Source organism: Mauremys reevesii, linkage group 8, assembly GCF_016161935.1.
Source record: "Mauremys reevesii isolate NIE-2019 linkage group 8, ASM1616193v1, whole genome shotgun sequence".
NCBI lineage: Eukaryota > Metazoa > Chordata > Testudines > Geoemydidae > Mauremys > Mauremys reevesii.
Window position 1 is genome coordinate 103,698,595 of NC_052630.1, and position 25,903 is coordinate 103,724,497.

General features: G+C 50.5%; 1 protein-coding gene across 7 annotated transcripts; it reads right to left on the bottom strand.

Annotated features, from left to right (window-relative positions):
- Positions 1 to 279: 279 nt before the first annotated feature.
- On the bottom strand, positions 280 to 24,514 carry LOC120370434 (vitamin D3 hydroxylase-associated protein-like). 7 transcript variants are annotated; one of them, XM_039485141.1, is made up of 18 exons: positions 24,308 to 24,514; positions 22,040 to 22,282; positions 20,728 to 20,841; positions 19,450 to 19,593; positions 18,471 to 18,604; positions 16,582 to 16,788; positions 15,700 to 15,725; positions 14,537 to 14,661; positions 13,922 to 14,047; positions 12,175 to 12,272; positions 10,265 to 10,364; positions 8,207 to 8,250; positions 5,885 to 5,924; positions 4,696 to 4,804; positions 3,782 to 3,927; positions 957 to 1,442; positions 867 to 917; positions 280 to 827 (listed from the first exon to the last, which is right to left on the bottom strand). In XM_039485141.1, the coding sequence occupies exons 1-18, from the start codon at positions 24,332 to 24,334 to the stop codon at positions 636 to 638; spliced, it is 2,412 nt and encodes an 803-aa protein (XP_039341075.1). In that variant the 5' UTR covers positions 24,335 to 24,514; the 3' UTR covers positions 280 to 635. The 7 variants fall into 7 exon arrangements, with proteins under 7 accessions (XP_039341075.1, XP_039341069.1, XP_039341070.1 ...); XM_039485135.1 differs by having other exon boundaries at positions 280 to 917; XM_039485136.1 differs by having other exon boundaries at positions 867 to 1,442.
- Positions 24,515 to 25,903: the final 1,389 nt, after the last annotated feature.

Here is a 25,903-nt window from a genome sequence, read left to right on the forward strand (position 1 = left end):
CCCCATCTGTTTGCATGGAGGCTCTTGGACTCTAGCACCTGAGCAACTCGCAAGCACTGCGCCCCCCGCCCCTTCCAGGCAGAAGAAATGTGATTAGTGCCTGGCTTTTTTTGATGACTTTAAGAGACTCGCTTGCCCCATTCCTAAGAGCACTAAAAGCACCGAGTGCTGCAAGCTTCCAGGAAGAGGAGAGGATCCTTGTGAGAGGTTTGGCCATTTGCCATTAAGAGAAGCCCTTCAATTCCTCCACCTCCCCAGGTTCACAAACCCCAGGGGCTCTAGGACTTGCAAATAGGGTTTTATTCAGTTTCTCTCTTCGCAGATTCCATGTTGAACAAATGCCCCAGTTCTGTGCTAGGGGGCGCTGTGCTACAGGGGAGGTGCTAACATGGGGAGTTCAAATGTAGTTCTCATGACCAAACCCTGCCACTTTTCACAAGAGCTGGGGGGTTGGCTCTGGTGTCCTAATCAAACAGAGATGTGGGTAATTGGATCAGCTGATGTAAATTCTCCTTTCAGCTGCACATGGTGTTCTTCACTTCTGGGTCCCCAATAAAAGTGCGTTGGTGATGCTAAACAACGGCCATGGCCAGAGCTGGCTGCATTTTAATGGGGGGCAGAGCGTGCCTCGTTCATTAGGCAGTTGGCACATCAGGTTGCATGTCAGGGTGGGATGGTTGTGTTTCAATGTCAGGCTGGGTTTGCACATCAGATTGGGAAGGCTGTGTTTGCACATCAGGTTGGGTTGGTTGTATTTCAATGTCAGGTTGGGTTGGTTGTGTTTGCACATCAGGTTGTATATCAGGCTGGGTTAGTTGTGTTTGCACATCAGGTTGCATGTCAGGTTGGGAAGGCTGTGTTTGCACGTCAGGTTGCACTTCAGGCTGGGTTAGTTGTGTTTGCACGTCAGGTTGCACTTCAGGCTGGGTTAGTTGTGTTTGCACGTCAGGTTGCACTTCAGGCTGGGTTAGTTGTGTTTGCACGTCAGGTTGGGAAGGCTGTCTTTGCGTCTCAGGTTGGCATGGCTGTGTTTCAGTGTCAGGTTGGCTTAGTTCTGTTTGCACGTCCGGTTGCATGTCGGGGCCAGAGGACTGTGGGTGCCCGTGCAGTTGCACGTCAGCTAACAAATCAGTTTGAGATCCTGGTTTTTGCACATCCGTTTGCACGTCAGCGACCAGATCAGTCTGAGCTAGTGTTCTTTGCACATCCATTAGTATGTTCGTTTGCACGGTCGTGCGGGATGCTTGCGCTTGCACATCACTTTGCCCCTCAGTATGAAAATCAGCCTGGGCTTCTCCATGCTGTAAGTTCTCCTCAGTTTGCTTTTTCTGCCCCTGGGCCAGTCTCTCCACCTCCTTCATGAACCGCAGGCACAGCTCCTCCTGCCACGGCAGAGCCACGCACTGCACCGCCACGGGCAGCCCCACGGCTCCTTCCACAGCCTGCAGAGGAGAGAAAAGCCGAGGAATATTATTAGGGACACTCAAAGGACCTGTGCTGCTGTGGGGAGCAGGACCTATAGAGCAGGGGTGGCCAACCTGTGGCTCCGGAGCCACAAGCGGCTCTTCACACGTTAACATGTGGCTCCTTGTATAGGCACCGACGCTGGAGCTACAGGCACCAACTTTTCAATGTGCCGGGGGGTGCTCACTGCTCAGCCCCTGGCTCTGCCACAGGCTCGCCCCCCACTGCACCCCTTCCCGCCCCTTCCCTGAGCCTGCCATGCCCTCACTCCTCACCCCCACCCAGATCCTCCTGCACGCCACAAAACAGCTGATCGGGGGGAGGGGGAGACGCTGGTTGGCCGGGCTGTCGGTGGGCAGGAGGCACTGGGAGCAGGGTGGAGGAGCTCGTGGGGGCTGCTGACGTATTACTGTGGCTCTTTGGCAATGCACATTGGTAAATTCTGGCTCCTTCCCAGGCTCAGATTGGGCACCCCTGCTACAGAGCCTCCTTCTCTTCATGAAAGAAGAAGGGAAGGATCCTTCCACAGGACCCAAGATTGGACTAAGGGTAGCCCCTGCAGACATACCCCCGCCAGCTTTAATCTGGCTAGTTCAGGAGCAGTGACGCTGCAGCCACGTACACGAGTAATTATCCAGGGTTCTGGACTGGCTTGTACATCCCACGCTGGAGCGTTCGTTGCCATGGCTTCACTGCTCCCGGCCTGAGCTAGTTCAAGGAAAGCTCCCTTGGGTATAGCTACACGCGTTGCCATCACACCCGCTGACTGCGCTGTGGCCAAGAGTGCGGCTGGCAATACATTAGGCCATGACCCACGTTCCCCGGGGGAGCTGGGTTGCAGGTTATTTTGCCATCAGCCGCAAAGCTAGCCATGAGCTGGTGGGGCTGGCTGTGTGCAGGTGGTTATCCACTAGAGTGCTCTCCAGGGTACAACGGCCTGGCCCACCCCAGGGAAATATTCCCTGGCCCAGCAGGGACCCTGTAGCAGTGGATCTAGCTGGTAGCCTCTCTGCTCTGCAGAGCAGAATTGGGCCCTATCTACCAAAGAGAGAGACAGAGTCTACTGTGCAACACTCCCAACCCGCAAGGGGACAATAAACTAGAAAGCAACCACCCTGTGATCTTTCAGTAGTCCTGTAGCAAGGCGAGTACCCCACTCCGGAGAGAAAGGGGTTAATACCAGCTCTGGGAAAGGGCTGCCCCAAGGAGCCAATCAGGCGAAGGCAGGTAGCAGCCAATCCGGGCCCGGTAGGGCTGCTATAAAAAGGGCTGTGAGCTAGAAGGCAGGGAGTCTCACTCCAGCCTTGGGGTGGGAAGGACCGGGCTGCCTAAGAGCACAGGGTACCTTCAACAGAATAGTGCTGGAGAAGGGGCAGGCTGACCTGGGGAGTTCAGGCCTGGTGACCTCCCAGGCTGAGGCCTGACAGGGAGGCCTAAGGATGTAGTGCGGCTGCAGGGAAAGGCAGCAGGTCCAACCCCCTAGCCAATGATGAGTGGCCATTGCAGACTGCCATTTGCCCTTGAGTAAAGGAGCTAGATGAGGACTAGCAGTGGGCCACTGAGGCGAGGTGGGCTCAGGGGAGTGGGGTTCCCTGGGTGAGGGGCAGCACCCCAAGGTAAGGGGCACCATGGTCCAGGAGGGACATAGGGCCTATATGTGGTGGAGATAAAGGGACTGGAGAGGGGTATATAACAGAGGGTGAGACACCGGCCCATAGAGGGCACTCCAGGGCTGAGAGAGCTAATTCTCAGATGCCCAGCAGGAGGCACCGTGCCGGTGAGTCAGCACTTTGCTACAAGCCCCTTCGTTGGGATCAATATGACAGCATCCATGTCTGTGGATATTAGGACCATCTATGACCACCTAAGACATCCCCCGGCTGTCACTATATTGTACGCTGTGGCCACTCGGAACTCCATCGCAACCTCAAGGCCAGGACTCCGATCTTCCTACTCCAGAAACATAGCTCCCTGCGGCTTGAGCTAAAGGAAAATCGTCATGAACAATATAGAGCCAATGACCCACCGTGGAGCAGTTCTGATTCCATTCAGTAGAGGGCAGTGGTCCACAAATACACACTAGCCTGGTCATTATAATAGATTGTTATATACACGCCATGGTGGACAGCCACCCTTGCTTTGACACATGTAGACTCTATGGATCTAGGGAAGCATTCACCTATGAAATCTGCATCTGGCCTGGACAGTTTGCTATGATAAGATATAGCAAGGTCTGTCAAAAGAAGGCCATGCTGCCCCGAAACCCTAACCTGCCTATAGCCATAAAACAATGGGGATTCATCACTGTGAAACTGACCTGTCTCAGTCTCCTATCCCAGGGGTCACCATAGTGCCCTGTGTAATGCTTCAGATTTTCCTCATCAGCCTCCGTAACCGTGGTGACCGGCACAACCCCAGCAGGGAAGTTTAAGACGTTGTACAACATGGTAGAAGAAACAGCAGCTGGAAATGTGATGCACAGAATATGGTAATAAATCTGGGGCCATATAGAACTGTGTGACTGCACATTAGGATTATCCTGGCAGCAGCACGGCTAGAACTCAGATCCTCCTGCTCCAAAAGCAGAGACGCCTACCACTTGAGCCAAAGGAGGATCATTCTCAGCTGTTAGCAGTGCAGGGCCTATGTTACACAAGTACCCAATTTTCACTGCCTCCAGGACAAGGCAGTGACACACACCTACCTACACTAACACCGGCACCTTGAGCATCTAGCATTTTCGGGAGTTCAAATCTTACTTCTGATATCAGTATATCAAATGTGTGCCCAACAGGGACTGCATGGCTGTCACCTTGCTGGGCAGCGTAGTCCCCTGGAATTTCCTGACAGCAATAGTAGCTAGAACTACCATCCATCCTACTATAATATAAAATCTGGAGTTCCCTGGGAGGAAGAACCTAACCAGGGGTCTAGGATCCTGACAGTGCAAAATCAGTGAGAGAAATCAGAATCAATCCGTGTCAAACACAGAACCCATTTCTCCCTAATTTGGGGATCTGGCAAACGGCCTCTCTCTTTATACCATGGCCTGGATCTGGAGACACCCAACCAGACTCAGATGTAATGGCTTGAACAGTTTTCAGATGCAGGCAAAAACTGGGGAGAGGGGAGAACGAGTTAATCAAAGGTTCCTGACCCACCAAAGAGGTTCAGTTTGGTTCAATTTTTGCAGGATGCCTTAGGACAGTTCTTTCTAGCACTGCAACTTACCAATGAGTCTCCCAGGATACCCCAGGGTGAAGGCAGGGCCTAACACAGGACACAGGATGACATCCAGATCCAGGTTTCTCCATCCGGAGAGGAATTCCCGTCGGTATATCTAGAACAAGGCAGCACCAGGATTTCCCCAATTTGTAGGATGTAATTATAACAGTTGGCTTTTCCTCTGTGGATCTGATTGTGCTTTATAAATATTAAGACCCCATGAGGTGATCTGGGTGAGTTATTTGGAGAAAATAATGGGTGGAATTGACTCCTGTATGAAGGGTCAGAACAACTCCTTGGTCAATGAGGTTTGTGCTGGCTCCTCTGCATGGCATAGTATGAGTTTCACCTTCTGCAAACAGTTTGGAAAATTCTATTTTATATTCCTTATTCCACACAATTTACCAATTTCTCTGATGCGTAAGTCTTGATCTGCAGATGGTTTGCAAATAGCTTACTGGGAATATTTGAATTCCCTCCTTTGATCAGTTGATCAAAGACCTGACAGGTTGATCGGTCACGTGAGATGATTTCTATTCCTAGATTAGATAACTTGTGTGCAGGGCCTAACTAACAGCGGTGCAAATTTCAAATTGCATATTTGAGGGGATAGTTCTCTGAGCTGCAAAGTTTGCATTGTGGTTGGTTCTAGTTCTGCAATTTGAAATTCACGGTCACTGACTATTTGTGAATTCACTTTTGACCTGCACGTGCACTAGTAAAGCTTGTTTACTACAATATTTATGGACAGTAAACACATAGAATGAATACAGCACAAATATTCAGATACCACTAGGCTAGGCATGGTAAAAGAGCCTAGTTAGAACAGTTACAATATTCACAGAAAATTCTCTCTCCAATATAAATGGCTGGTAATTTCCTGCTAATGTTCCACGCTGCTGGGACTGCATGCCAAATCTTTGGTGGTATGGAAGATGCTAGCAGAAACCTAGATGTCCAATCTGGAAGAGCTGAGTTACTGTGTGTCCCAGTGGGTGCTGTTGCACGGTAGGGTGAAGAGCTTATGGGATTTTGGGACCAGGAGATTTAAAGGTTGTATCAGTTGATGACAGTGCAACTGATTGTGTTTGTGAACTAAATGGCCACTATGAGACTGGGGCAATAGTTGATTTCCTCAGGAATATGTCTCGTTAACAGTGGCTTTTTATCTTTTATATTGAAAAAGTCACATTACCATCAATGCAGCATGCAGCTCCGAGAATTCTTTCGGCGACCTAGAATTAGCCGGACAGAAGAAAGTGACAGAGATTATTGAGCAGGCAGGTGACTGGTTCACTACCAAATTCGGACACAGTATCTCCATATGGGTGGTGAGTGAATGGATGAAATATCGATAAAGCACAATGCAGTCGCCATCTGGTTTCTTAACACACTGACACCCCTCTCTAGATATGCCAGGCAACGTAACTCTCTTTTAACACAAAACACACTTCAAATATGTAGGAATTTGGAATGGACCCAGGAGAATAACTGGGGTCCAAATTTCATAGATGGCCCCTGTTTCTGCAGTAGCCTGAATGAAGACCCTTGATTCAGATAGCCCTGACATTTGAAGGGGATAAAAAAATGTGGATCTGGATCAGAACTGTGTAGCTCCTGCGGAAATCTATTTGGTCCTTTAATTTCCAGGAAACTCAGTAGCACATTGACATTGTAGGGCTACAATTTTAAAATGATCACTCATCATCATCATCATCATCACCAGGGCCCCTATCCTGCAAGGAGCTCAGAGCCTGCCCAGAGCGGCAGTGAAAGCAGAAGAGATCCATATAGGAGCAGGGGTCTACATGCATGGGGATCTGCTTACACACTTTGCTCTTCAACTCTGAGACCCTGAGTCTAGGATCTCTATCTTGCAAAGCACTTATTCATGTTAAACTTCAAACATGTGCTTCAGGGCAAGTCCACACTACACAATTAAGTCTACCGAAGGCTATGTCTACACTAGAGACACTGGTGCTTCTGTTGGTGAAACTTATGTCAGTCAGGGGATTGTTTTTTTCACACCCCCGACTGACAAAAGTTTTACCAACAAAAGTGCTAGTGGCGACATAGCTTAAGTTATGTTGATGTACAGCCACCGCGGTCACTGAATTGCTTTTGCATGTCCACACTCTGCTTCTTGCGTCGGCAGTGCACATTTTCACCAGGAGTTGCACTTGCACCGATTTCATTGTCAGTGTGGCACATTGTGGGATGGCTTCTGAAAGGCAGCACCAGTCAATGTAAGCAATGCAGCGTCTACACTGACACCGGGTCAACCTCACTGCATCGACCTAAGCACTACGCTTCTCGCAGAGGTGGAGCTATTCAGTCGGTGTAGTGGGCACATTACATCGGTGGGAGCAGCATTTTAGGTCAACCTAACTCTGTCGCATAGACCAGGCCTCGGTCTCATTGACATAAGCCTGTGTGCAAATGCTTTGTTGAGCACTGATCAGGCGAACACAGCCGCTGCTCACCGATTCTCAGACAGGGTCTTTCTAGGCCACAGGAAGCTTCAAACCTTATCAGACTCTGTCACCCAGATGTCATGGTGGGGGGGGGGGTGAGCAGACAGGACAGTTGTTTCCATGTTTTCTCTTCACTGCAGTGGACATTCTGGGCCAGATCCTGAGCTAGTGCCTGCCTAGCTCCACTGGCGTCAAGAGAGGTGTGCCTATTTACACCACAGATCTGTCCTTCTGTCTGCCGTGCACTTTCTAACACACACGCTGTACAAGGAACCGGTGTGGCCTTATTCACCAATGGGAGAGTTACACAGGGGGATAAGATTTGGTTAATTTTCTTTACACTCTTCTACCCTGTGGATTCCTTGGTTTTTAATTAGAAAACATGCCTCAAATCAGAAATGTCCCTATATTTTGCTTTGAGAATTTAATTTTTTTCTCTCCGCTGAATTCCCCCCCACACCCAACCTTGCCTCAGTTTCTCTTCCATTCAACCCCCAACTTTTCTAGACTGCGCTGTGTGTTATGGCAGCTGCTTTTAACATTAACACATGGATTCAGAATGAAGCCACAATAGGAACTTTGACATGACATAATTAACACAGATCCTAGAGCAAAACTATTAGTTGTTTATATTGCCTACCATCATGCCCTTCTGTGATGTTATGCAAATGAGCAATAATTGTTTACAGGACTATTCTTCCCAGCAGCTGATATTAGCAATTTCTCTGTTTGCTCTAATCACTTGCAATCTTTCAATTGTACCGACAGGTGGCACTAGCAACTTCTCAATTGGTTAAAAAGTATTTACAATCCATTCATCCACCCCTGTTGATTCTATGAAAGAACATATGTCACAATTCACGTCGATTTCCCAGGCACAATGCGATCAGATGTCTGCACAACAAAGCCATTCTGAAACAGGGAACTTATGCTGGAAACATCTTTTCACTTCTACACGGCTATAAAGTAACGTGAAATCATCGTTTTCTATAGTTACTTGAACAGAATACTGTTATTAAAGTTGAAAAAAACCGGCCTCTTACCACACTCCACACAGTGCATTCAAATAACTGGAGAATCGAGGGAACTGAAAAGAAACATAAAAATGTCAATGAGCATCACCATTAGGAAGCCAGAATCAGGTCAGATTGTCGAGAAAGGTTTTCAGAGGAAGGAGTTATGCTCAAACAGCTCCAGAGGCACTGATGTGGCACATGTCAGGATGCACATTTTGTCAAGCAAGCACAGACACTGCAAGTGAACCACTAACAAACTTACCATCGGCACAATCTCTTAGTGACAAAACTGAAGATTATGAATAGGGCCCTACCAAATTCACAGTGTATTTTGGTCAATTTCCTGGCCATTGGATTTTAAAAATCATAAATGTCATGATTTCAGCTATTGAAATCTGAAATGTCACGGTGTTGTAATTGTAGGGGTCCTAACCCAAAAAAAGAGTTATGGGGGGGGAAGGTCGCAAGATTATTGTATGGGGGGGTTGCGATTCTGCTACCTTCACTTCTGTGGTGCTGCTGACAGGGCACTGCCTTCAGAGCTGGGCGCCGAGCCAACAGCTGCCGCTCTCCGGCAACCCAGCTCTGAAATCAGCGCAGAAGAAAGGGTGGCAATACCACAACCCTCCTACAATAACCTTGTGACCCCCCTGCAACTCCCTTTTGGGTCAGGACCCCCGATTTGAGAAAAGCTGGTCTCTCCCATGAAATCTGTATAGTATAGGATAAAAGCACACAAAAGACCAGATTTCATGGTGGGAGACCAGATTTCACGGTCCATGACACATTTTTCATGGCCGTGAATTTAATAGGGCCCTAATTATGAATGATCTAACTCCATGTATCTTTCCCAAACATTTAATTCTGCAAAATCAAAACACTAACACCGACACTCTGCTGTGCTTGCACAGCGTGTTACAGCTGAGGGTCTCAATGTAAGCAAGTATCGTTATCCCTACTTTGCTAATGGGGAAACTGAGGCACAGTGATCAGCTACAGAACTGGGAATAATACTCAGGAATCCTGACTCCTACATGCCTGCTTTAGCCACTAGAGAGACTCTCTTCCCTTAAGCCTGTGGCTTGGAAGAGAATGGAAAACAGTTTACATCCTGCCTGACGGGTGAAATTCACCCCGTGCAGAAGGCCAGCACAAACCCTATTACTCACATATGTCACACTTTAGCCCCGGGATGGCTTAGTGCTAGGCCTCTGCTCAAGGGCAGATTTGACCGGCTGAGTATTTAAATCGAAAAACCGAGTATTCAACCAGAAAAACAACATTAATGTTTAAAGAGCCTCACAAAGAGAAGGCGGCTAGCCCACGGGCTTGGGATGTTGGAAGAGCTAAGTTCAATTCCCAGCTTTGTCACTGACTTCTAGTGTGTCCCTGGGCAAGTCACTTGTCTCAGCTGACCTACAATGGAGATCCCTGCTCTGCCTCCCAGGGGGTTGTGAGGAACTCAGATCTGAAGGTTATGGAGGCTGTGCACATTGCTATATGGGGAGAGGATCACTCCCATTGTTTAGGTTTTCCAAGGAGTGTTTCACTGGACTCCAAGGCCCCATGGATCCACCCCCGTGTCTCTCCTTAGTGTCCATGTCCTGGCTTGCTCACAAACACTTTTGAGTTATTAGTTTGTTCCTAGGCGTCTCCTGCACTCAGTGTCTGGTGTGATGGTTCGTGGTTCACACTGATATTCAGGACTAAAGCTGCAGTGAGTCAACTCAGGATGTAAGGTTACAAGCTGGGCTCTAAGCCGGGTTACCATGTTGACCCTTTCCCCAAGCAACTATCCCAAACTGTGTCAATACACTCCGTGTTACCCAGAAGGAGATGGTTATACTCTGGGTGCCTACTTGCTTTTCACTCGCCCTGTGTAAATCAGGAGTAACTGCACTGAAGCCAGTGGAGCTGCACTGGTATAGAGCTGGTGGGAGTGAGAGCAGGACCAGGCCTCAAAGGAATTTATGTGCCTGTCTCCCATTGATGTCAATGGGAATTAGGTGCCTAGCGCTTTTGAGGATCGGGGCCTAAGTCCCCCCCCCCCCCCTCCGGCACTGAAGGAAAGAAGATGTAACTTACCAGGGGTTTGGTGAGGAAAGCCAGAATCTTCTTCAGGAGAAAGGGGAGACTGTAGCAATTGATCTGGGAGCAGGAGTTGGGATCGACAGTGTCCAGTTCACTGGGAAGGGAGACAGAAAGGAGGCAGTCAGGATGAGCCAGCTGTGCTGGGCCTACCCAGTGCTGATTCCTAGCCAGAAGATGTCTGACATTCATTACATAACACGGACCTCAGCTAGCCCCTTTCAACCAAGGAGATCAACGTTCTTTGCAAACAAATAAATCTACGACTGAGAGATCCCCTGGAGACCAGGCCAGGCTCCCACAAAGAGACAGTCACCAGATCAGCTGATTTGAAGTCCTGTGCGCGAGCCACTACATAAGGCGCAAGAAATAAACTCTTCCCTGTTATAAAGCAAGAGGCTGGAAAAGCTGCCTCCTAGCCTAGGTTATCATGTTACTCTTCTTCATGGCATCACTCAGTGGAACCAGCTGGCTTATGGGCTAGCCCCTTGCCTGGATAAATGCCTGGGTGTGCCCAGCGGGAACTGGCCCAGAGGTACTAGGCCAGTGGCAGCTGGTGCCCAGAACAAGTGGGGGGGCTCGGCCAGCAGGGGAAATGACATTCAGACCCAGGCTCTGTGGCCGAACCCCAACAGCCCAGCTGAAGGCCAGATTCCCAGTTCAGTGCTTCCTTCCTCTGCCACTTGCAGTCTAAGAGTGTGTCTACACGGCACACTAAGCCCAGGATCTGACTCAGGTTTGAGCACAAGCCCCACTTCCATCCACACCCACATCCGCATGACTCAGGTCAGCAAGCGCGCCAGATCCGGGTCATAAGACCCTACGGGGGGGGAGGGGAGGGGAATCAAAGTCCAAGTCCACCGAGACTCAGGTCCAAGCCCTGTCATTTTGCAGCGTGGACACAGCTCAAGCCGCAGAGCCGAGTCAGAAGGTCTGTGTGGTGCAGGACGGACGTGTTAGCACAGCTGTGAGACCCAGGATTACAAAGCAGTGTGGATGCTCAGGCCCGGGCTTGGAAACACTGTGTGTGGTACAGACATACCTAAGGCTACGTTTTAGTCATGGGTATTTTTAATAAAAGTCATGGACAGGTCACGGGCAGTAAACAAAAATTCATGGGAGCCCGTGACCTGTCCATGACTTTTAATAAAAATACCTGTGACTAAAACTTGGGCGGGGGCTGCAGGTGCTCGGGGGGAGGGTTGTCCGGGGTGCTGCGGGTGCTGGGGGAGGTGGCCCAAGATCCCTGCTGGTGCTACGGGGGAGGGAGGAGTTGGCCGGGCTGCCAGGTGCTCCCTACCAGGCTCCGCGTCCCTGCAGCTCCCAGGCGGTGGAGAGGCACAAGCGCCGGCTAGCACAGCTCCCATTGGCCGGGAACTGCAGCCAAAGGGAGCTGCAGGGGCGGGGCCTGCAGGTGCAAACAGCGTGTGGCGCGAAGGCCCCCCTGCCCCCTTGGCCATCTAGCAGCTGCAGGGCCATGCCAGTGGGAGCCCCCCACCACAAGGTAAGCACCCCCCTCCCGCTCGCATTCCCAATCTGCTGCATCTCTGCACTTCCGGGCCTGGCAGCTCAGCGACCCGGCACCTCCTGCTCTGCTGCATCAGTGATGAGTTTAAAAAACTTGCTGGAGTCCCGGCAGTTCTTTCATTACAAATTAAGCCCTGCCTCATTGGTGGGGCTTAGCTCCGACAGCCTATCGGGACCAGCCCCTCCATAGCAGACCCGGCCCAAGTTCACCACGGCTCTAAGCAGGCCCGACTCCACAGAAGACAGTGCAGTCAGGCCCGCAGCACTGCTAGGCAATGGTCCTGTGTCCCTGTAGCTCCTTCACTTCATGGTGGAGACCCAGCCTGCTGTCGCTAGTTACACCCACCCCTCTGCGTATGGCCGGCCTCGGTCACACTTACAATTTCTCAAGCAAAGCAGCGCCACCATCGGCAAACAGGCCCTTCATGAAGAGCTCGTTCATGACGTAGTCGATCCGTGGGGGGACGAACGGGATCAGCTGGGCGAAAGAGGAGGTGGTTCAAAAACCAGGGGACAATACTTCATTGTAATGACTTATATTCTGGTAGAATCCAGAGGCCCCACCTGAAACCGGTGCCCCACTTTGCTCGGTGCTGTACTTACACTTGGTAAGAGATCTGGTGATTTGCCTGGCAGAGCCAGGAATTAAACCCAGATCTCCGGAGTGTCACTGCAGTGCTTTCTTCACAAAACCACCCTACCTCCATTTAGCCAAGATCTGCAGTATAAACAGGACTCTCGCTCAGCACCCATCTGCACCCAGGACAGTTCTGAGAGTGCAAGCTGCAGAGTAGCCCATATGACCATCATTTAACTCCTGCCTAGGCTCATTTGCTGGAGACTGAGTGACATGAACACACCTAGGATGTAATAATGCTCATCAATGGTAGTGTTGGGTTTTTCTGAAGAGTTCCTGCATAATATGGATGTAAATATACTTAGATTTTAAAAGAAAGTTGAGATGAGCGGGGAGAACGCTTTTCCTGTTTTCTTTTTTCCAATTTATCCTTTTCCTTTGACATTGTCTTACTAATAATAATACCACACAGTCCCACTGTATAGCATCTTCTATCCAAAGATCCTCTAAAGGTACGATTAGCCTCTGTTCACAGCTGAGGCCTAAAGAACATACATGATTTGCCCAAAGTCACACGGGAAAATAAAACCAGCGTAGCTCCACTGAGGTCACCAGTTTACTCCACCTGGCCCACAGGTCCTACATAAATACTGTGTTTGGTTTTGTTTTTAAAATTAAGAGCAAAAGATACGACAGACTTTAGTGGAGCCAGTTAACACAGAAGAATTACCGAGATTGTCTGTCTGTTCCCCAGGACAACACATCTGGTAGTCTGAAAGTGGATGGATAATTTACATGGGATGGAGAGACTACAAGGCACATATATGAGTATGGTAGAAATACCAAGAGAGAGTCTTAAATACTAATGTGCAGGAGGCAGTCTGAGCACTACCTTTGAATGGAAAGGAGAGAAATTAGAGCAGACTGAAGATGTCTTTTTCCATTGGAAAATGCCATTTTATCGCAACTGAAATTCCACAGGAACATGCTGATTTAAACCAAATTTTGTTTTTAAAATATCAAAATGAAGCATTTCAATAATGCTGAAGTATATTTTAAAATTAAAAAAAGCAAATACCAAAATGGAAACAAAACCGAAATTGGGAAAATTAAACAAACCACCAGTTGAGCTGAAGCAAAGTTTTCAAGAGTTTTGTTTCATGGGAAATGTTGAAATTTTGGTTTTTCATTCTGATTCGGGACAAAATATTTTTCTGAAATGTTGGAATTTCCCATGGAAAAAAATTCCAGTTCCCAACTATCTCTAGTTGCAAGATCTTCTCATTAGCTGCTCCTCCTGTATTTGTGACAGACATTTTAATCATTATATGTTTCAACCCAGTCACAATCAAGATAGTGTGATAACTAGGTACAAATATGTGGTTCTCTGTTGCTATCTGGCATGAGACCTGGTAGGCTTCAGAGGGTTAATTAACCTACACCTTGCAGTCAGTCAGATTGCTTCTCCTTATCACTTTGATTCATGTAGTTATATCGATCATGTGAATGAAGCTGGCTATGAACAAACAGGTTGGTGCCACTGAACGTACCGTGTGTCCAGCCTCCTGCAGCAACGTCCTGGTTTCATGCACAGCCCGTCTCATGCAAGGAGGTAGCAGGAAATAGCCGTCTGTGTCATAGTACCCGATCCGAAGAGGGGTGGAACTGGAGTACACCTGAAAGGAGACATATCTGCCCTTAACGTCTCTAGAACTGGGAATAATGGGATTAAACCACTATCAACCAGACTCTTCCCAGCTGGGACTAATGATGGGCAAACCTCCACCCTCAGCCCAATCCTATGAGGTCCTGATTCTGCTCCCTCCCATCTCCCAACTCAAAGATCCTGCTCCCAACGGTCTCTCTCCCTCCCAACAAGCCCTGTGGCTGTGATTCCATCATGGGTGCTCAGCTCTGGTATTCTCTCTGTCTCCGAGGTTCTAGCCAACAGCCTCCTTCAGTCCCCACACATTCCGGAACCTCCCCATGTCAGCGGGACCACGGGCCCAGAAGGTGTTTTCCCACGCCCTGATGGGATGTGAAGACGTCGGCCAGCTCAGCCAACAGCATCACGGCTTTTCAGACCACAATGTAGATTTCAGCAAAAGAAGGAGCCTAACCAGTGTGACCATCTAATGTTAATTGGTCACCGTTCAATGACCTACCGCCTCGTTGAAGGGCAGGGGTGGCACGGTGGGGTCCAGGTGGAACATGTCGTCACACAGGAGCGCTCTCATGCACAGAGCCAGGCTGTCCACGTCCCTCGCCATTGGCCCGACCATTCCTGTAACTGGAGTAAAAGAACACACATGTAGCTAACCACTAAGCCAAATGTTTGAGCTCCCCACCCAAGGTAGCCAGATGTATCAAGGCCAGGTATGCTTATGGCATACACAATGGTCTCCATATCTGTCTGCAGCTGTGATAATAAAGGGATAAACTCTTTTATTCTGAAGAGCTAGAATAAACGGTGTAGCTCATGGAATAAGAAACTCCATTTATTTCTACGTTTGAGCTCCTCATGCGCACTCTGCCCATATACCATCTCTGATGGAACTGCTCAAACACACAGAAAAGCACTTCCTTCCCCCCACCCCCATGTGGCTAAGGTCCAAGTTCAAGGTCTCAGAAGGCAGAGCTGTCAGTAATTACCCCGGCACAAATAAAGGGCTTTCTTTGGTCTAATAAGGGGCTGTCACAAAATGTGTCTGCCTGACTGGAGGAGGACTGGAGAACTTGACCCGCTGAGTCTGTCCCAGAGCTGAGCCAGGGAGGACACAGCAAGAAGTCCACGGGTCAGGGGGGCAGAAAAGCGAATGTATGGGAAGAGAATGCCCTTCTTGAGGGGCTAAGGAGCATGGATGGGAAGAGAGGCTAGTCATAGGGACAGCGGAAGTTTTGGTTGATCGGATTCCCAGTCACTATATTCCACCTTTGGCTGAAACTTGCACTTAAATGAGCATTTCCCAGATTTCATCTCCAACCGAATGGCTCACCATCGAGGTAGGCCAGTTTCCATTATAATTAGTATTTCTTTGTATTACAGTAGAACCCAGAGGCCTCAAGCAGAGCTCAGCTTTGCACAAGACAAACTGTAAGCTCTTTGGGGCAGGGACTAAGAAGGCACGAGACAAAGGAAGGGTTATTACCTCCACTTTACAGAGGGGGAACTGGGACACAGAGAGGTGAAGTGTCCCTGCCCAAAGTCACCCAGGGATGGAACGCAAAACGCCCATGTCCCAGTCTAGTTCCCCTCTGAGATCCTCACCGTGGTTAATATCTGTTGCCAGAGGTTCAGACCAAGAAGGTCGTTGAAGAAATGGCTCACCTGTTTGGACGTAACTGACAGGGCCGCTAACTCCGGAGGGACCGTGGGAGATAGAAATAAACAAACACATAAATACTGTGGATAACAATAGGAGGCATCTGAAGGGGGCAGGAGGGGACAGGCAGGGGAAATAGATTTAAGATCTGTCAACAGATCAGCTGCCAGGTTTAGTGATAAGGGAGAAACCCGCCCAGGTGGGGGATGAATCAGCTTGCGGCTGACCCAGCACCTACTGAAATCAAGGGAAAGGCTCCCATGGATTTCACTGCTCACTGGATCACCTTTCATGAGGAAAGGCCATTCCCCTTTCTGCACAATCTGGAAATAGACGGTGCCCCTCTCAGCAGGGTAACCACTGAAAATGGAAGGGGAGGAGCTCAGCGCTAGCCCCTCCTTCTAATCTGCAAGGGTCCTATTCTCCACTGCAGGATACAGATCTGAGTCCCAAATGAAGCCACTGACAGTTACTCATACCCTGCAGGGTGGAATTAAGCCCCGAGGAGTTTAAAACAAGACCTGCCCATGCAGGCCCCAATCCAAAGCTCACTGAGATCACTTGGAGTCTTCCCAATGATTTCAATGGCATTTGGACACAGCCTTTCAAGATCTGTGATGACACTCAGAGAGAGGGGGCTGGGGTTTCAGTGGGCTTGGATTTGATTCACAAGGCCGGGGACCAGGCTGGCTTTGGGCAATGGGTTTTCACCCCCAGTGGCAGCGATTCAGGGTGGTGGGGACTTGGTCTCAGCACATGCTGTGCCATGGAAGCTCCTTGTTACCTGTGAGGGGCTCTATAGAAATCAACAAACAATCAATCCCTTGTCAGTGCCGCAGAAACCAACGCAGCCCTTTGGCAGGCTGGGGGCAGGTCTCAGCACCTACCTCAGCCTGTTGCCCGTCGGCTTGAGCCCGCACAGCCCGCAGAAGCTGGACGGCAGGCGGATGCTCCCACCTATATCTGTCCCAAAGCCCAGGACGGACCCTCCTCCGGCGATCAGCGCCCCCTCCCCTCCGGAGGAGCCGCCGGGGCTTTTCTTGTGGTTCAGCGGATTCACCGTCCGGCCAAAGATCAAGTTGCTGCAGTCGTAGCTGAGCGAGATGGAAAGCAGCAGGTCAGTTAATGGCAGTGAGCTCAGTTCTCTACATCACATAGTGCTGAAGGACGCGGAGGCCTGCTTAACCTTTCACCTTACCGGGACACCTCACCTCACCTTATTATGGACCCAAATCTCCACTCAAAAGACTAGTGAAGCCAACAGGCAGCAGAGTCCAGCAGATCAGCCAAGACCAAATATGCTGACTCCTACTTCAACAGTGATCTCAATAAAGGGAGACTAGCATAGGCCACTCGCTGCTGGTGAATAAGGTACAATGCAGCTCACAACTGGAGAACAACGGGCGGGGGAAGGGGGAGTATGCCCCGATCCACCTACAATATAGTCCTTTATTGGTAGGGCCCTACCAAATTCATGATCTATTCTGGTCAATTTCGTGGCCCTAGGATTTGAAAATTAGTCAATTTCACATTTGCAGATGTTTACATCTGAAACGTCACAGTGTTGTAACCGACCCAAAAGGGGGTAATGGAGGATTGCAAAGCTGATGTCGGGGGTTGCAGGATTGCCACCCTCATCTCTTCCAGCCCCGGAGCTTCCTGCAGCTTGTGGAAGTTCCTGAAAGTGGAGGTGGGTCTGATCTCCCCCTTGCTACTGGGAGCGCCCCAGCTAGGGTCTCCTAGCTGCTAGTCTTGGCCAGTGGTGGATTAGTTGTGCCCAGGAGCTCTGGACAATTCGGGGGTGCCCCGAACCCAGCTCTGGGGTTGCTGCAGCACAGAAGTGAGGGTGTACCAGCCTCACCTCTGCGCTGCCTCTGGAAGTGGGTCGGATCTCCCCACTGAGAGCAATAGTGCAGGGGAAGGAGAAGTCATGTCCCACCTCAGCTCGCCCGGACTAGCGGCTAGGAGCCCCCAGCTAGGGTGCTCCCAGCAACACGGGGGAGATCAGATTTCACTGGAAGGACTTATTTCACGGTCCGTGGCACTTTTATCATGGCTGTGAAATTGGTAGGGCCCTATTTACTGGAGAGCAGTAGCCTCGGCATAGTTCTCCTGCATAGGTGCCTGGACTATTGCAGCTGATGGAACAGCAAGAGGACTGCATGGAAACTGCCTGCCAGTGGGAGCTGCCGGAGCCCTGGCTGCTGCCCTGTGTGAGCATTTCCGAGGTAAACGCAGGAAGGGGGGAGCAGGACCTGAGCCGCCCCAAGTGCACAGAATTACTCCGAGCCGCGTGGCTCTGGCTCACCCCTTTCCATCAGCACCTTCCTGAAGCAGAGTCCCCAGCAGTCCTGGGAAGGCCCTCTCTGGTGGGGTGGGGTGGGGGCCCCCTACACTGAGCACAGAGAGAAGGGGTACATTAACTTCCACTGGATCTTGAATGTTCACAGTCCAGCTGGGACCACCTTGTTGCTGGGAGTAGTCCCAGTGAAGATAACGGCCCAGGGCCTCAGAGATTATTAGGCGCCTAACTCCCATTGATTTCAACTGATGTTAGGTGCCTAAATACCTTTGGATATGAGCCAACATGATTGGTCACACGGGCAAGGCGATGACAGTCTGGCCTCTGGTGTTTCTCTCTCTCACTAAGCACTGAGAGCCAGATCTGAAGGCTACCGAAGTCAGTGGCTGTCTTTCCACCCTCCCACACTGGTTGCCACGGCAGGGGGGTACGAAAAAGTAGCAATCCTTGTCACAAGGAGAACCGGCCAATTACTTGATCAAGCACTGGGAGATGTTGGTTTTCACAAACGGAATGGCCCCCTGCTTCTTCAGCACCTTCACTAAGACGCTGTCCTCTCGCTCCGGGTAGCCGAGGTACTGTCCCAAGCCACAGGTGGAGACGTGACCCTTGGAACGGGGGCAGACACAGAGCACGTTAGAGACACGGGACTGACGCCGTGGTCACCATGGATGAAACCTCTGAGCCCTAACGCGAGGGGTGGAAACGGATATGCAGCTGCCTCCCAGTGTCCTCTGGTACATGGCCATTAATGGTGATACAAGGGCTGGCAGCTCCATTGAAGGCCCTCCTCTCTGTCCTGGGGTCATATTGCTCCACCACAAGTGAGCAATTTCCCCCACGTATCCCGACTGCTCTCCAGTCCCAGCCATGAGATGCCTTCTTACAGTCTGACACCCCCTTTCACCCCCGCAGCCCTTTGCAAGTCACCCCCCTCTGATATCTCCACACCCCTCAAGGCAGCAGACTCAGTAGACCACAGGGATCTTTCTGCCAACCTGGCCATGACATTGCTTCAATGCAGCCTCATTGCACTCACACTCTGATGGCAGAGCCATAATCAAGCTCACAGATATTTCAGGGCTGAGCCAATACTTTTAATTAAGTTTAATGACACTGTAATGAATCCACAGCCACCTGGAATTTCACAGCATCAGTAGGGATAGAACTCAGACCCCCTGCTCCAAAAAAGCACAGCCCCCTACCAGTTGAACTAAAGGAGAATCTCTGTTCACTCTCCGCAGCATAGAGCTTTTGACACATAGGGACAGTTCCACTTCTATCCAGCAGAGGGCAGTGGTGCACAGCCACACCAACTAGCACTTTTACTGTATCAAATGCTTTTTATACCTGCCATTACAGTGGTCCATGTATTTTATTACCAACCCCAACTTATTGCACTCCCTTATCTCAACATTACACGCTTCTTAAAAAAGGGGAAATACAGAAGCACCTCGTATCCAATGGGATCCTTGATACTGATGGGAACTCCATACAACAATCCTTTCTCCCTTTGTGTCCTCACTTCCTGGAGCAGGTGCACACACTCCTGAATAAAATCCGTCACACAGTTCACATCCCGGTTCACTTCTAAGGCCTTGCCAAGAAAACACAGGAAGGAAAGAAAGGGTCATTCACCTCTTAAGACCTTTAATTCACCCTGCATCTGAGTTTATGCTTTATAATGAAGGAAGAAAAGCAAAACCTTGTACCCAGGTCTACATTTGAAAGTTGTTTCCGATTAAGGTAGGGGGTGAAGTTAAAGTGCAATAGCTATTCCTGATTAACTCCATGTGTGGACACTCTTATTCTGAAAGAAGAATGCCTTATTGTGTTTCATGGCATATAAACAGAGGAATTAGATTAAAAAAAAACAGAAAATACTTTTGCTGCAAGGTTACAATGTAACATAACTTTACTTCTCAGAATTCAGACCCATAAAACACACACAAGAATGCAAAAAAAAAAAAAAACAACAATAGAGAGAGACAAAACAGGCTGCTCCCTAAAACAAAAAGGAACAACTCATCCCACCTTACTCTAGCTGGCTAGCTGCAGACTGACCACTGCTGCGTGCTAGGCAGGTCTTATGCTTCCCTACAGAGCCCCCTGGTGTGCAAGGAGGATGAGGAAAACCTGAGAACTTAAAGTGATAGATCACAATTTTCACAGTTTTCAATACACCACAGAACAAGAATTATCTCTTTGCAATAAGCATTTCCACCCAGGGACCTAATCAGGAACAACAGACAAGCCCTACGTGGCATTGCTCCAGGCAAAACTCCTAATAAATCTATGGGGGAAATTTTCCCTCGTGCAGAGGGCCAGCCCTAGATCTAACCAACTCTGATAACTTAATTCAAAGAGAAATTTTAAGCAAACAATCCCAGTTTATCCTAAATCTAGCACCAGTTATTATTATTGTATCTGTTAGAGTAGGCCTGGAGGACCCAACCAAAATGAGGGCCACCCATTGTGCTGGGCGCTGTTCAGACACATAATGCATCGGTCCCTGCCTGGAAGAGCTTACAGATGAAATAGCAAGTTAAAGGGAGTGTTATAATCCCCATTTTCTAGTTGGTTAGCTGAGCTCAAGGCAGATTAATTCCCTTGCCCAAGGTCACACAGGGAGCTGTGTGTCAGAGTCCACAATTGAAGCCAGATCACCTGAGTCCCAATCCAGTGCTTTAACCACATCCTTGCTGTCTTGAAGAAGGAATGACTTCCTCACCTTGTCCATGTACGTGTAGAGGACGCTCTCTGGTGACAGGGAATTTTCCTTCAGTTTCTTGACCAGCTCAACAAGCGGCAGAGAGAGGATGCGACTGGCCTGTACCTCTGGGTTCTGCAAGGTGTAGTAGATACATGGCAATTATTGTGTAGAGCACAGAGCTGGTTGGAAACTCTTGTGTGTATAATAAAAAAAAAAACAGGTGAAAATTTCAATCAGTTGTTTTCCCCCATAAATATTTCCCCGTTTTCTGACCAGCTCTAGCAAAGAATTGCACCAAAGTTACAGGGTCAGCTTCTCTCCCTATATTGTCTCTGGTTTCAAGACCTGAGTGAATGATTCCCATCGACAGCTGAAGACCTGTGAATTCAAGACAGTTGCATTTCATTGCAAAGATGGTCAAATTCCACCCCCCCCCCACCCCCCCCACCCCAAATCTGCAAGATTTCCTGTTTTCACTCCCAAACAGTTCTAATTTCTGAGCAAACAGCTGCTTCCCCCCCCCAACATTGTCCAAGGAAATTTGGCTGAAAACACAATCAGTTTTTACATCAATGCAGTATAGGGTATATGACACATAGATGATTATTTGCAAGTTTCCATGCTGAATGTGGTCTGGGCTCATTCCTAAGGATCTCCTGCTGCTACATTATTTATAGCAGTCCTCTAAGTAGCTCTGAACTGTTAACTTGAGATGCAGTCTGGTCTATGACGCAATGCATGACATCAAATTCAGCCTGCTCCGCCAGCGCCATCTGCTACCGACAGGGTGCACAGTAAAGCCGAATTTCATGTAACACATATGACAAAAAATATTAGCTCAGGGCCTCGCCAGGTGATAGGTCACTGTGTAGACAGGAGATGGGGCTGTAGCGTTCAAATGAGTTCACTGATTCTGACATACTGGGTTGCAACTCAGCTAAACAGTCTGGGGTTAAGTAGGAGACTTGCAAATAATTTAGGGTCTGATCCTGTTGCCGTTAAGATGAGCAGTTCCTTATTCCATGAATGGGGCTAGGCTAAGCTCAGAGCCCTCCTGAAGTCCTGGATGATCAGAGACAAAGCAAATCTCACGCTGGGAGACAGGTCTGTGTGCTATGGGGTGAGGCTGACAGCTAAGCCCCCTGCGTGCAGGAGATTATAAAGGAAACTTTCGGGCAGAAGTCACAAGACTTCAGGGATCATTCATTCTCCCAGCTCTGAGGGGAGGTTTTTTTTGCAGCTGGACCCATGACACATTTCTTTGTGACTGTTAATGAGATGAGCGTGCATGATCCTTTCTGAGGACGAGAGGAATACCCAGGTGTGTCACCTCTTGTTTGAACTGCTGGACAGCTTCTTCCATCTGTCCCAGGGCGCGCACTCGGTTCCTCCTTGCCTCCCACATCTTCTGCTGCACCAGTTTCTTCACCATCCACTTGAGCACCAGGAAGGCCACGGTGGAGCTGCAGAGCAGGACGGAGATAACGCTGGGATCCAGCTCCACCTCTGGCAGCAGCTGCCGCATCTTCTCGGGGATCATAGCGAGACGGGCCTCGCCGGCGGCTAGGGCGCCCTGAAATCGACAGGGCAAGTAAGGAGGGGCCAATTCTCAGCATTCGAATACCAGCCACGATCAGCCTCCACTACCGCTGGAGCTAAAGGAGAGTCAGAAAATGGAAGTCCTGGTTGTTGGTGCTTCTCAAGGGGTCTCGTTTTAAGGCCCCGATCTCCCGAAGGGTCTAGGTCCCTGCTATAGCGAGTGCATTGACGTGCTTGCATGCTTGGTTTGCAGGCTGTGGGAGAGGGGACGTTTCGCAAGGCCTAGTGCCCGCTCCCTTCTTGCCAGGAGGAGCTCTGCAGGGTCCAGCCATGTGGCCGGTAGGATCCTTTCCCCTCACCCCACGCCCTGGTTTCCTGTCACTGCAGGATCTGAGCAGTCTCCACTGACATGGGTGGGAGCTACTGGTGGGAGAAGTGGACTCCAGGCTGAGCAGCAAAGCAAAGGTCAGCCCATGGCATCAGGCTGGCACGTGTGGCCTGCTGGGGCAGACACTAGGGGCCCAATCCCCTGGGGGTTTAACTCCCAGCGACGTCAGACAAAGACGAAGCAGGCAGGGATTCAAACCCTGCACCTTCCCATTCTTGCTCCTTCCCTGCACTCCCCCGTGCGTCCCCACCTCCATCCTCGCTCCTTCCCTGCACCCCATCCCCCCACACCGCACCCCACCCCTTCCTTCCCCACAAACCCCCACACTCCAACCCATCCCCTCTCCTTCCCGCACCACCCACACCATCCCCCTTCCTTACCCACAGCTCACCCCACCCCGCTCCTTCCCACACCACCCACACCATCCCCCTTCCTTCCCCACAGCCCACCCCACCCCATCCCATCCCCGCTCCTTCCCACACCACCCACACCATCCCCCTTCCTTCCCCACAGCCCACCCCACCCCATCCACCCTCCTTCCCCACAGCCCCCACCTCCACCCCGTCTTCACTCCTTCCCCAAACTCCTCACACCCCATCCCCTTCCTTCCCCCATCTTTCCTGCATCCCATTCCCCAACCGCTCACCTTCCCCACATCCCCACGCCATCCCCTCCTTCCCCACAGCCTCCCACATCCCAACCCATCCCATCCCCCTCCTTCCCGCACCACCCACACCATCCCCTCCTTCCCCACAGCCTCCCACATCCCAACCCATCCCATCCCCTCCTTCCCACACCACCCACACCATCCCCTCCTTCCCCACAGCCTCCCACATCCCAACCCATCCCATCCCCGCCTTCCCGCACCACCCACACCATCCCCTCCTTCCCCACAGCCTCCCACATCCCAACCCATCCCATCCCCTCCTTCCCGCACCACCCACACCATCCCCTCCTTCCCGCCTCCCACATCCCAACCCATCCCATCCCCTCCTTCGCACCACCCACACCATCCCCTCCTTCCCCACAGCCTCCCACATCCCAACCCATCCCATCCCCTCCTTCCCGCACCACCCACACCATCCCCTCCTTCCCCACAGCCTCCCACATCCCAACCCATCCCATCCCCTCCTTCCCGCACCACCCACACCATCCCCTCCTTCCCACAGCCTCCCACATCCCAACCCATCCCATCCCCCTCCTTCCCGCACCACCCACACCATCCCCTCCTTCCCCACAGCCTCCCACATCCCAACCCATCCCATCCCCTCCTTCCTGCACCACCCACACCATCCCCTCCTTCCCCACAGCCTCCCACATCCCAACCCATCCCATCCCCTCCTTCCCGCACCACCCACACCATCCCCTCCTTCCCCACAGCCTCCCACATCCCAACCCATCCCATCCCCTCCTTCCCGCACCACCCACACCATCCCCCTCCTTCCCCACAGCCACCCACATCCCAACCCATACCATCCCCCCTCCTTCCCCGCACCCCCACTCCTCCAACTCATCTTCACTCCGTCCCCAAACTCCTCACACCCCATCCTTCCCCACACTCCATTCCCCCACCTCCCTCCTTCCCCACAGCCCCCCACACCTCACCCCATCCCCACACACCCAACCCCTTCCTCCTTCCTTCCCTGCACCCTCCATCCCCCGTCCCTGTGCCCCATCTCCGAGCCAGGAGCAGCACATTGACCTCTCTGCTGGGGGGCGTTCCAGGCTCTCTCCCTCAGGCTAAGCCTTGCTTCTCTCTCTTCAGCTCATTGTCCCGCCCCTGCCCCCCAGAGCCCGTCCCTCCCAAGCTCATCGCTCTGCTCCCTCATCACTGCCTGGCCCCTCGTCCGCAGCGCAGGGGGACCCCGCCGCACTGAGCGTTGCTCCCGCCAACTGCCCACTTCCAACTGCCACTCCCCTCGGCCGGCCGCGGAACCTCCCCTTGCCAGCCTCCTGCCTAGGGTGACCAGATGTCCCGATTTTATAGGGACAGTCCCGATAGTTGGGGCTTTCTCTTATATAGGCGCTTATTACCCCCCACCCCCGTCCTGATTTTTCACACTTGCCGTCTGGTCACCCTACTCCTGCCCCTCGGCCAGGGGCTCGGCGCTCCCTGAAAGGCCAGGGAATCCGATCGCACCATATCTATCCACTTACGTCCAGCACATTGAGCAGCACTGGCTGGGTTGGAGAGACACAGGCTATGTCTACACTGGAAAAATAACAACCCCGTGGAAGCGAGTCTCGGAGCCCAGTCAACTGAGTCCAGCTCGCACTACCGGGCTGAAAATAGCTGGGTAGGCATTCCCACTCAGGCAGGAGCCCGGGCTCCAAGACCCACCCGCCTCGCCGGGTTTCACAGCCCAGGCTCCAGTCCAAGCCGGAACACCTACACTGCTGTTTTCAGCCCTGTAGCACAAGCCCGAGGTCTGGCTCGCTGCTGGGGTTTGCTTTATTTTTGCAGTGTAGACGTACCCTGTGAGATCAGTGCATCAGGGCCAGGATGAGAGGAGCTGGGTGTGTTAATGAGGAATGGCTGCTGGTTTTAAAACTTTAAATTGCTAAGAATAAGCCATCAGTCTATCGTCAGGAGCAAGTTTATTCCAGCAAGGATCTAAATCCACCAGGGACAAGGCCCATATACAAGGCAACGTTCTGCTTAAAACACTACTTTGATCTTATTTATTTGGCTAACCGTGGTGTGTATCCAGTGTTAAACCATTACAGACAAAGCCAATGGAATGAGAGGAAAAAATGGAAGTTCAGACTTAGCCAGAATTGTAGGAACTCATTACTCAAAAATTTGGTGTTATTGTCTGTCTTTCAACAGCTTCAATTTACAGGTTGGGTGTTCCCCCCTTTAAAATTTGACAACCTTTAAAAAACTAGGGATTTTAACCTGAGCTGGTTGGAAAAGTCACCTCCCCATCCCCGTTAATTATTTTTCATTTTTGTCAAAAAAATTCACAAAAAAATTGATGTTTTGGTGAAATTTCAGCCAGAATAGATAATATTTTGTCAAAAAAAGTAGAATTTTCAGGCAAAAGCAGACAATTTTCACAATACATTTCATTTCATGAGAAAAATTTCAACTGTTAAACCTCTAACAGCCACAGGTAATATTCATCTTATTACCACCCTAGTACCACCCATTGTGAATGAGTATCTAAAGATTAAAATAGTTGCTATCAAAGTTGTCAAGCACAAAGCCCTCACCTTACATTACATTTGTTTTGTTCTGATTTCTAATATGGCCAGAGGGCTGCA

Bases quoted from the DNA above. Each gene is read 5' to 3' on its own strand.
- LOC120370434 (XM_039485134.1), bottom strand. From the start codon at position 24,334: ATGTGCTGCTCCTGGCTCGGAGATGGG. The intron at 14,048-14,536 runs GTAGGTCATTGA...GTCTCCTTTCAG, and splicing joins CCCTGCCCTTCAACGAGGCG to GTGTACTCCAGTTCCACCCC. The intron at 10,365-12,174 runs GTAAGTGTGACC...CTCCCTTCCCAG, and splicing joins GCTGCTTTGCTTGAGAAATT to TGAACTGGACACTGTCGATC.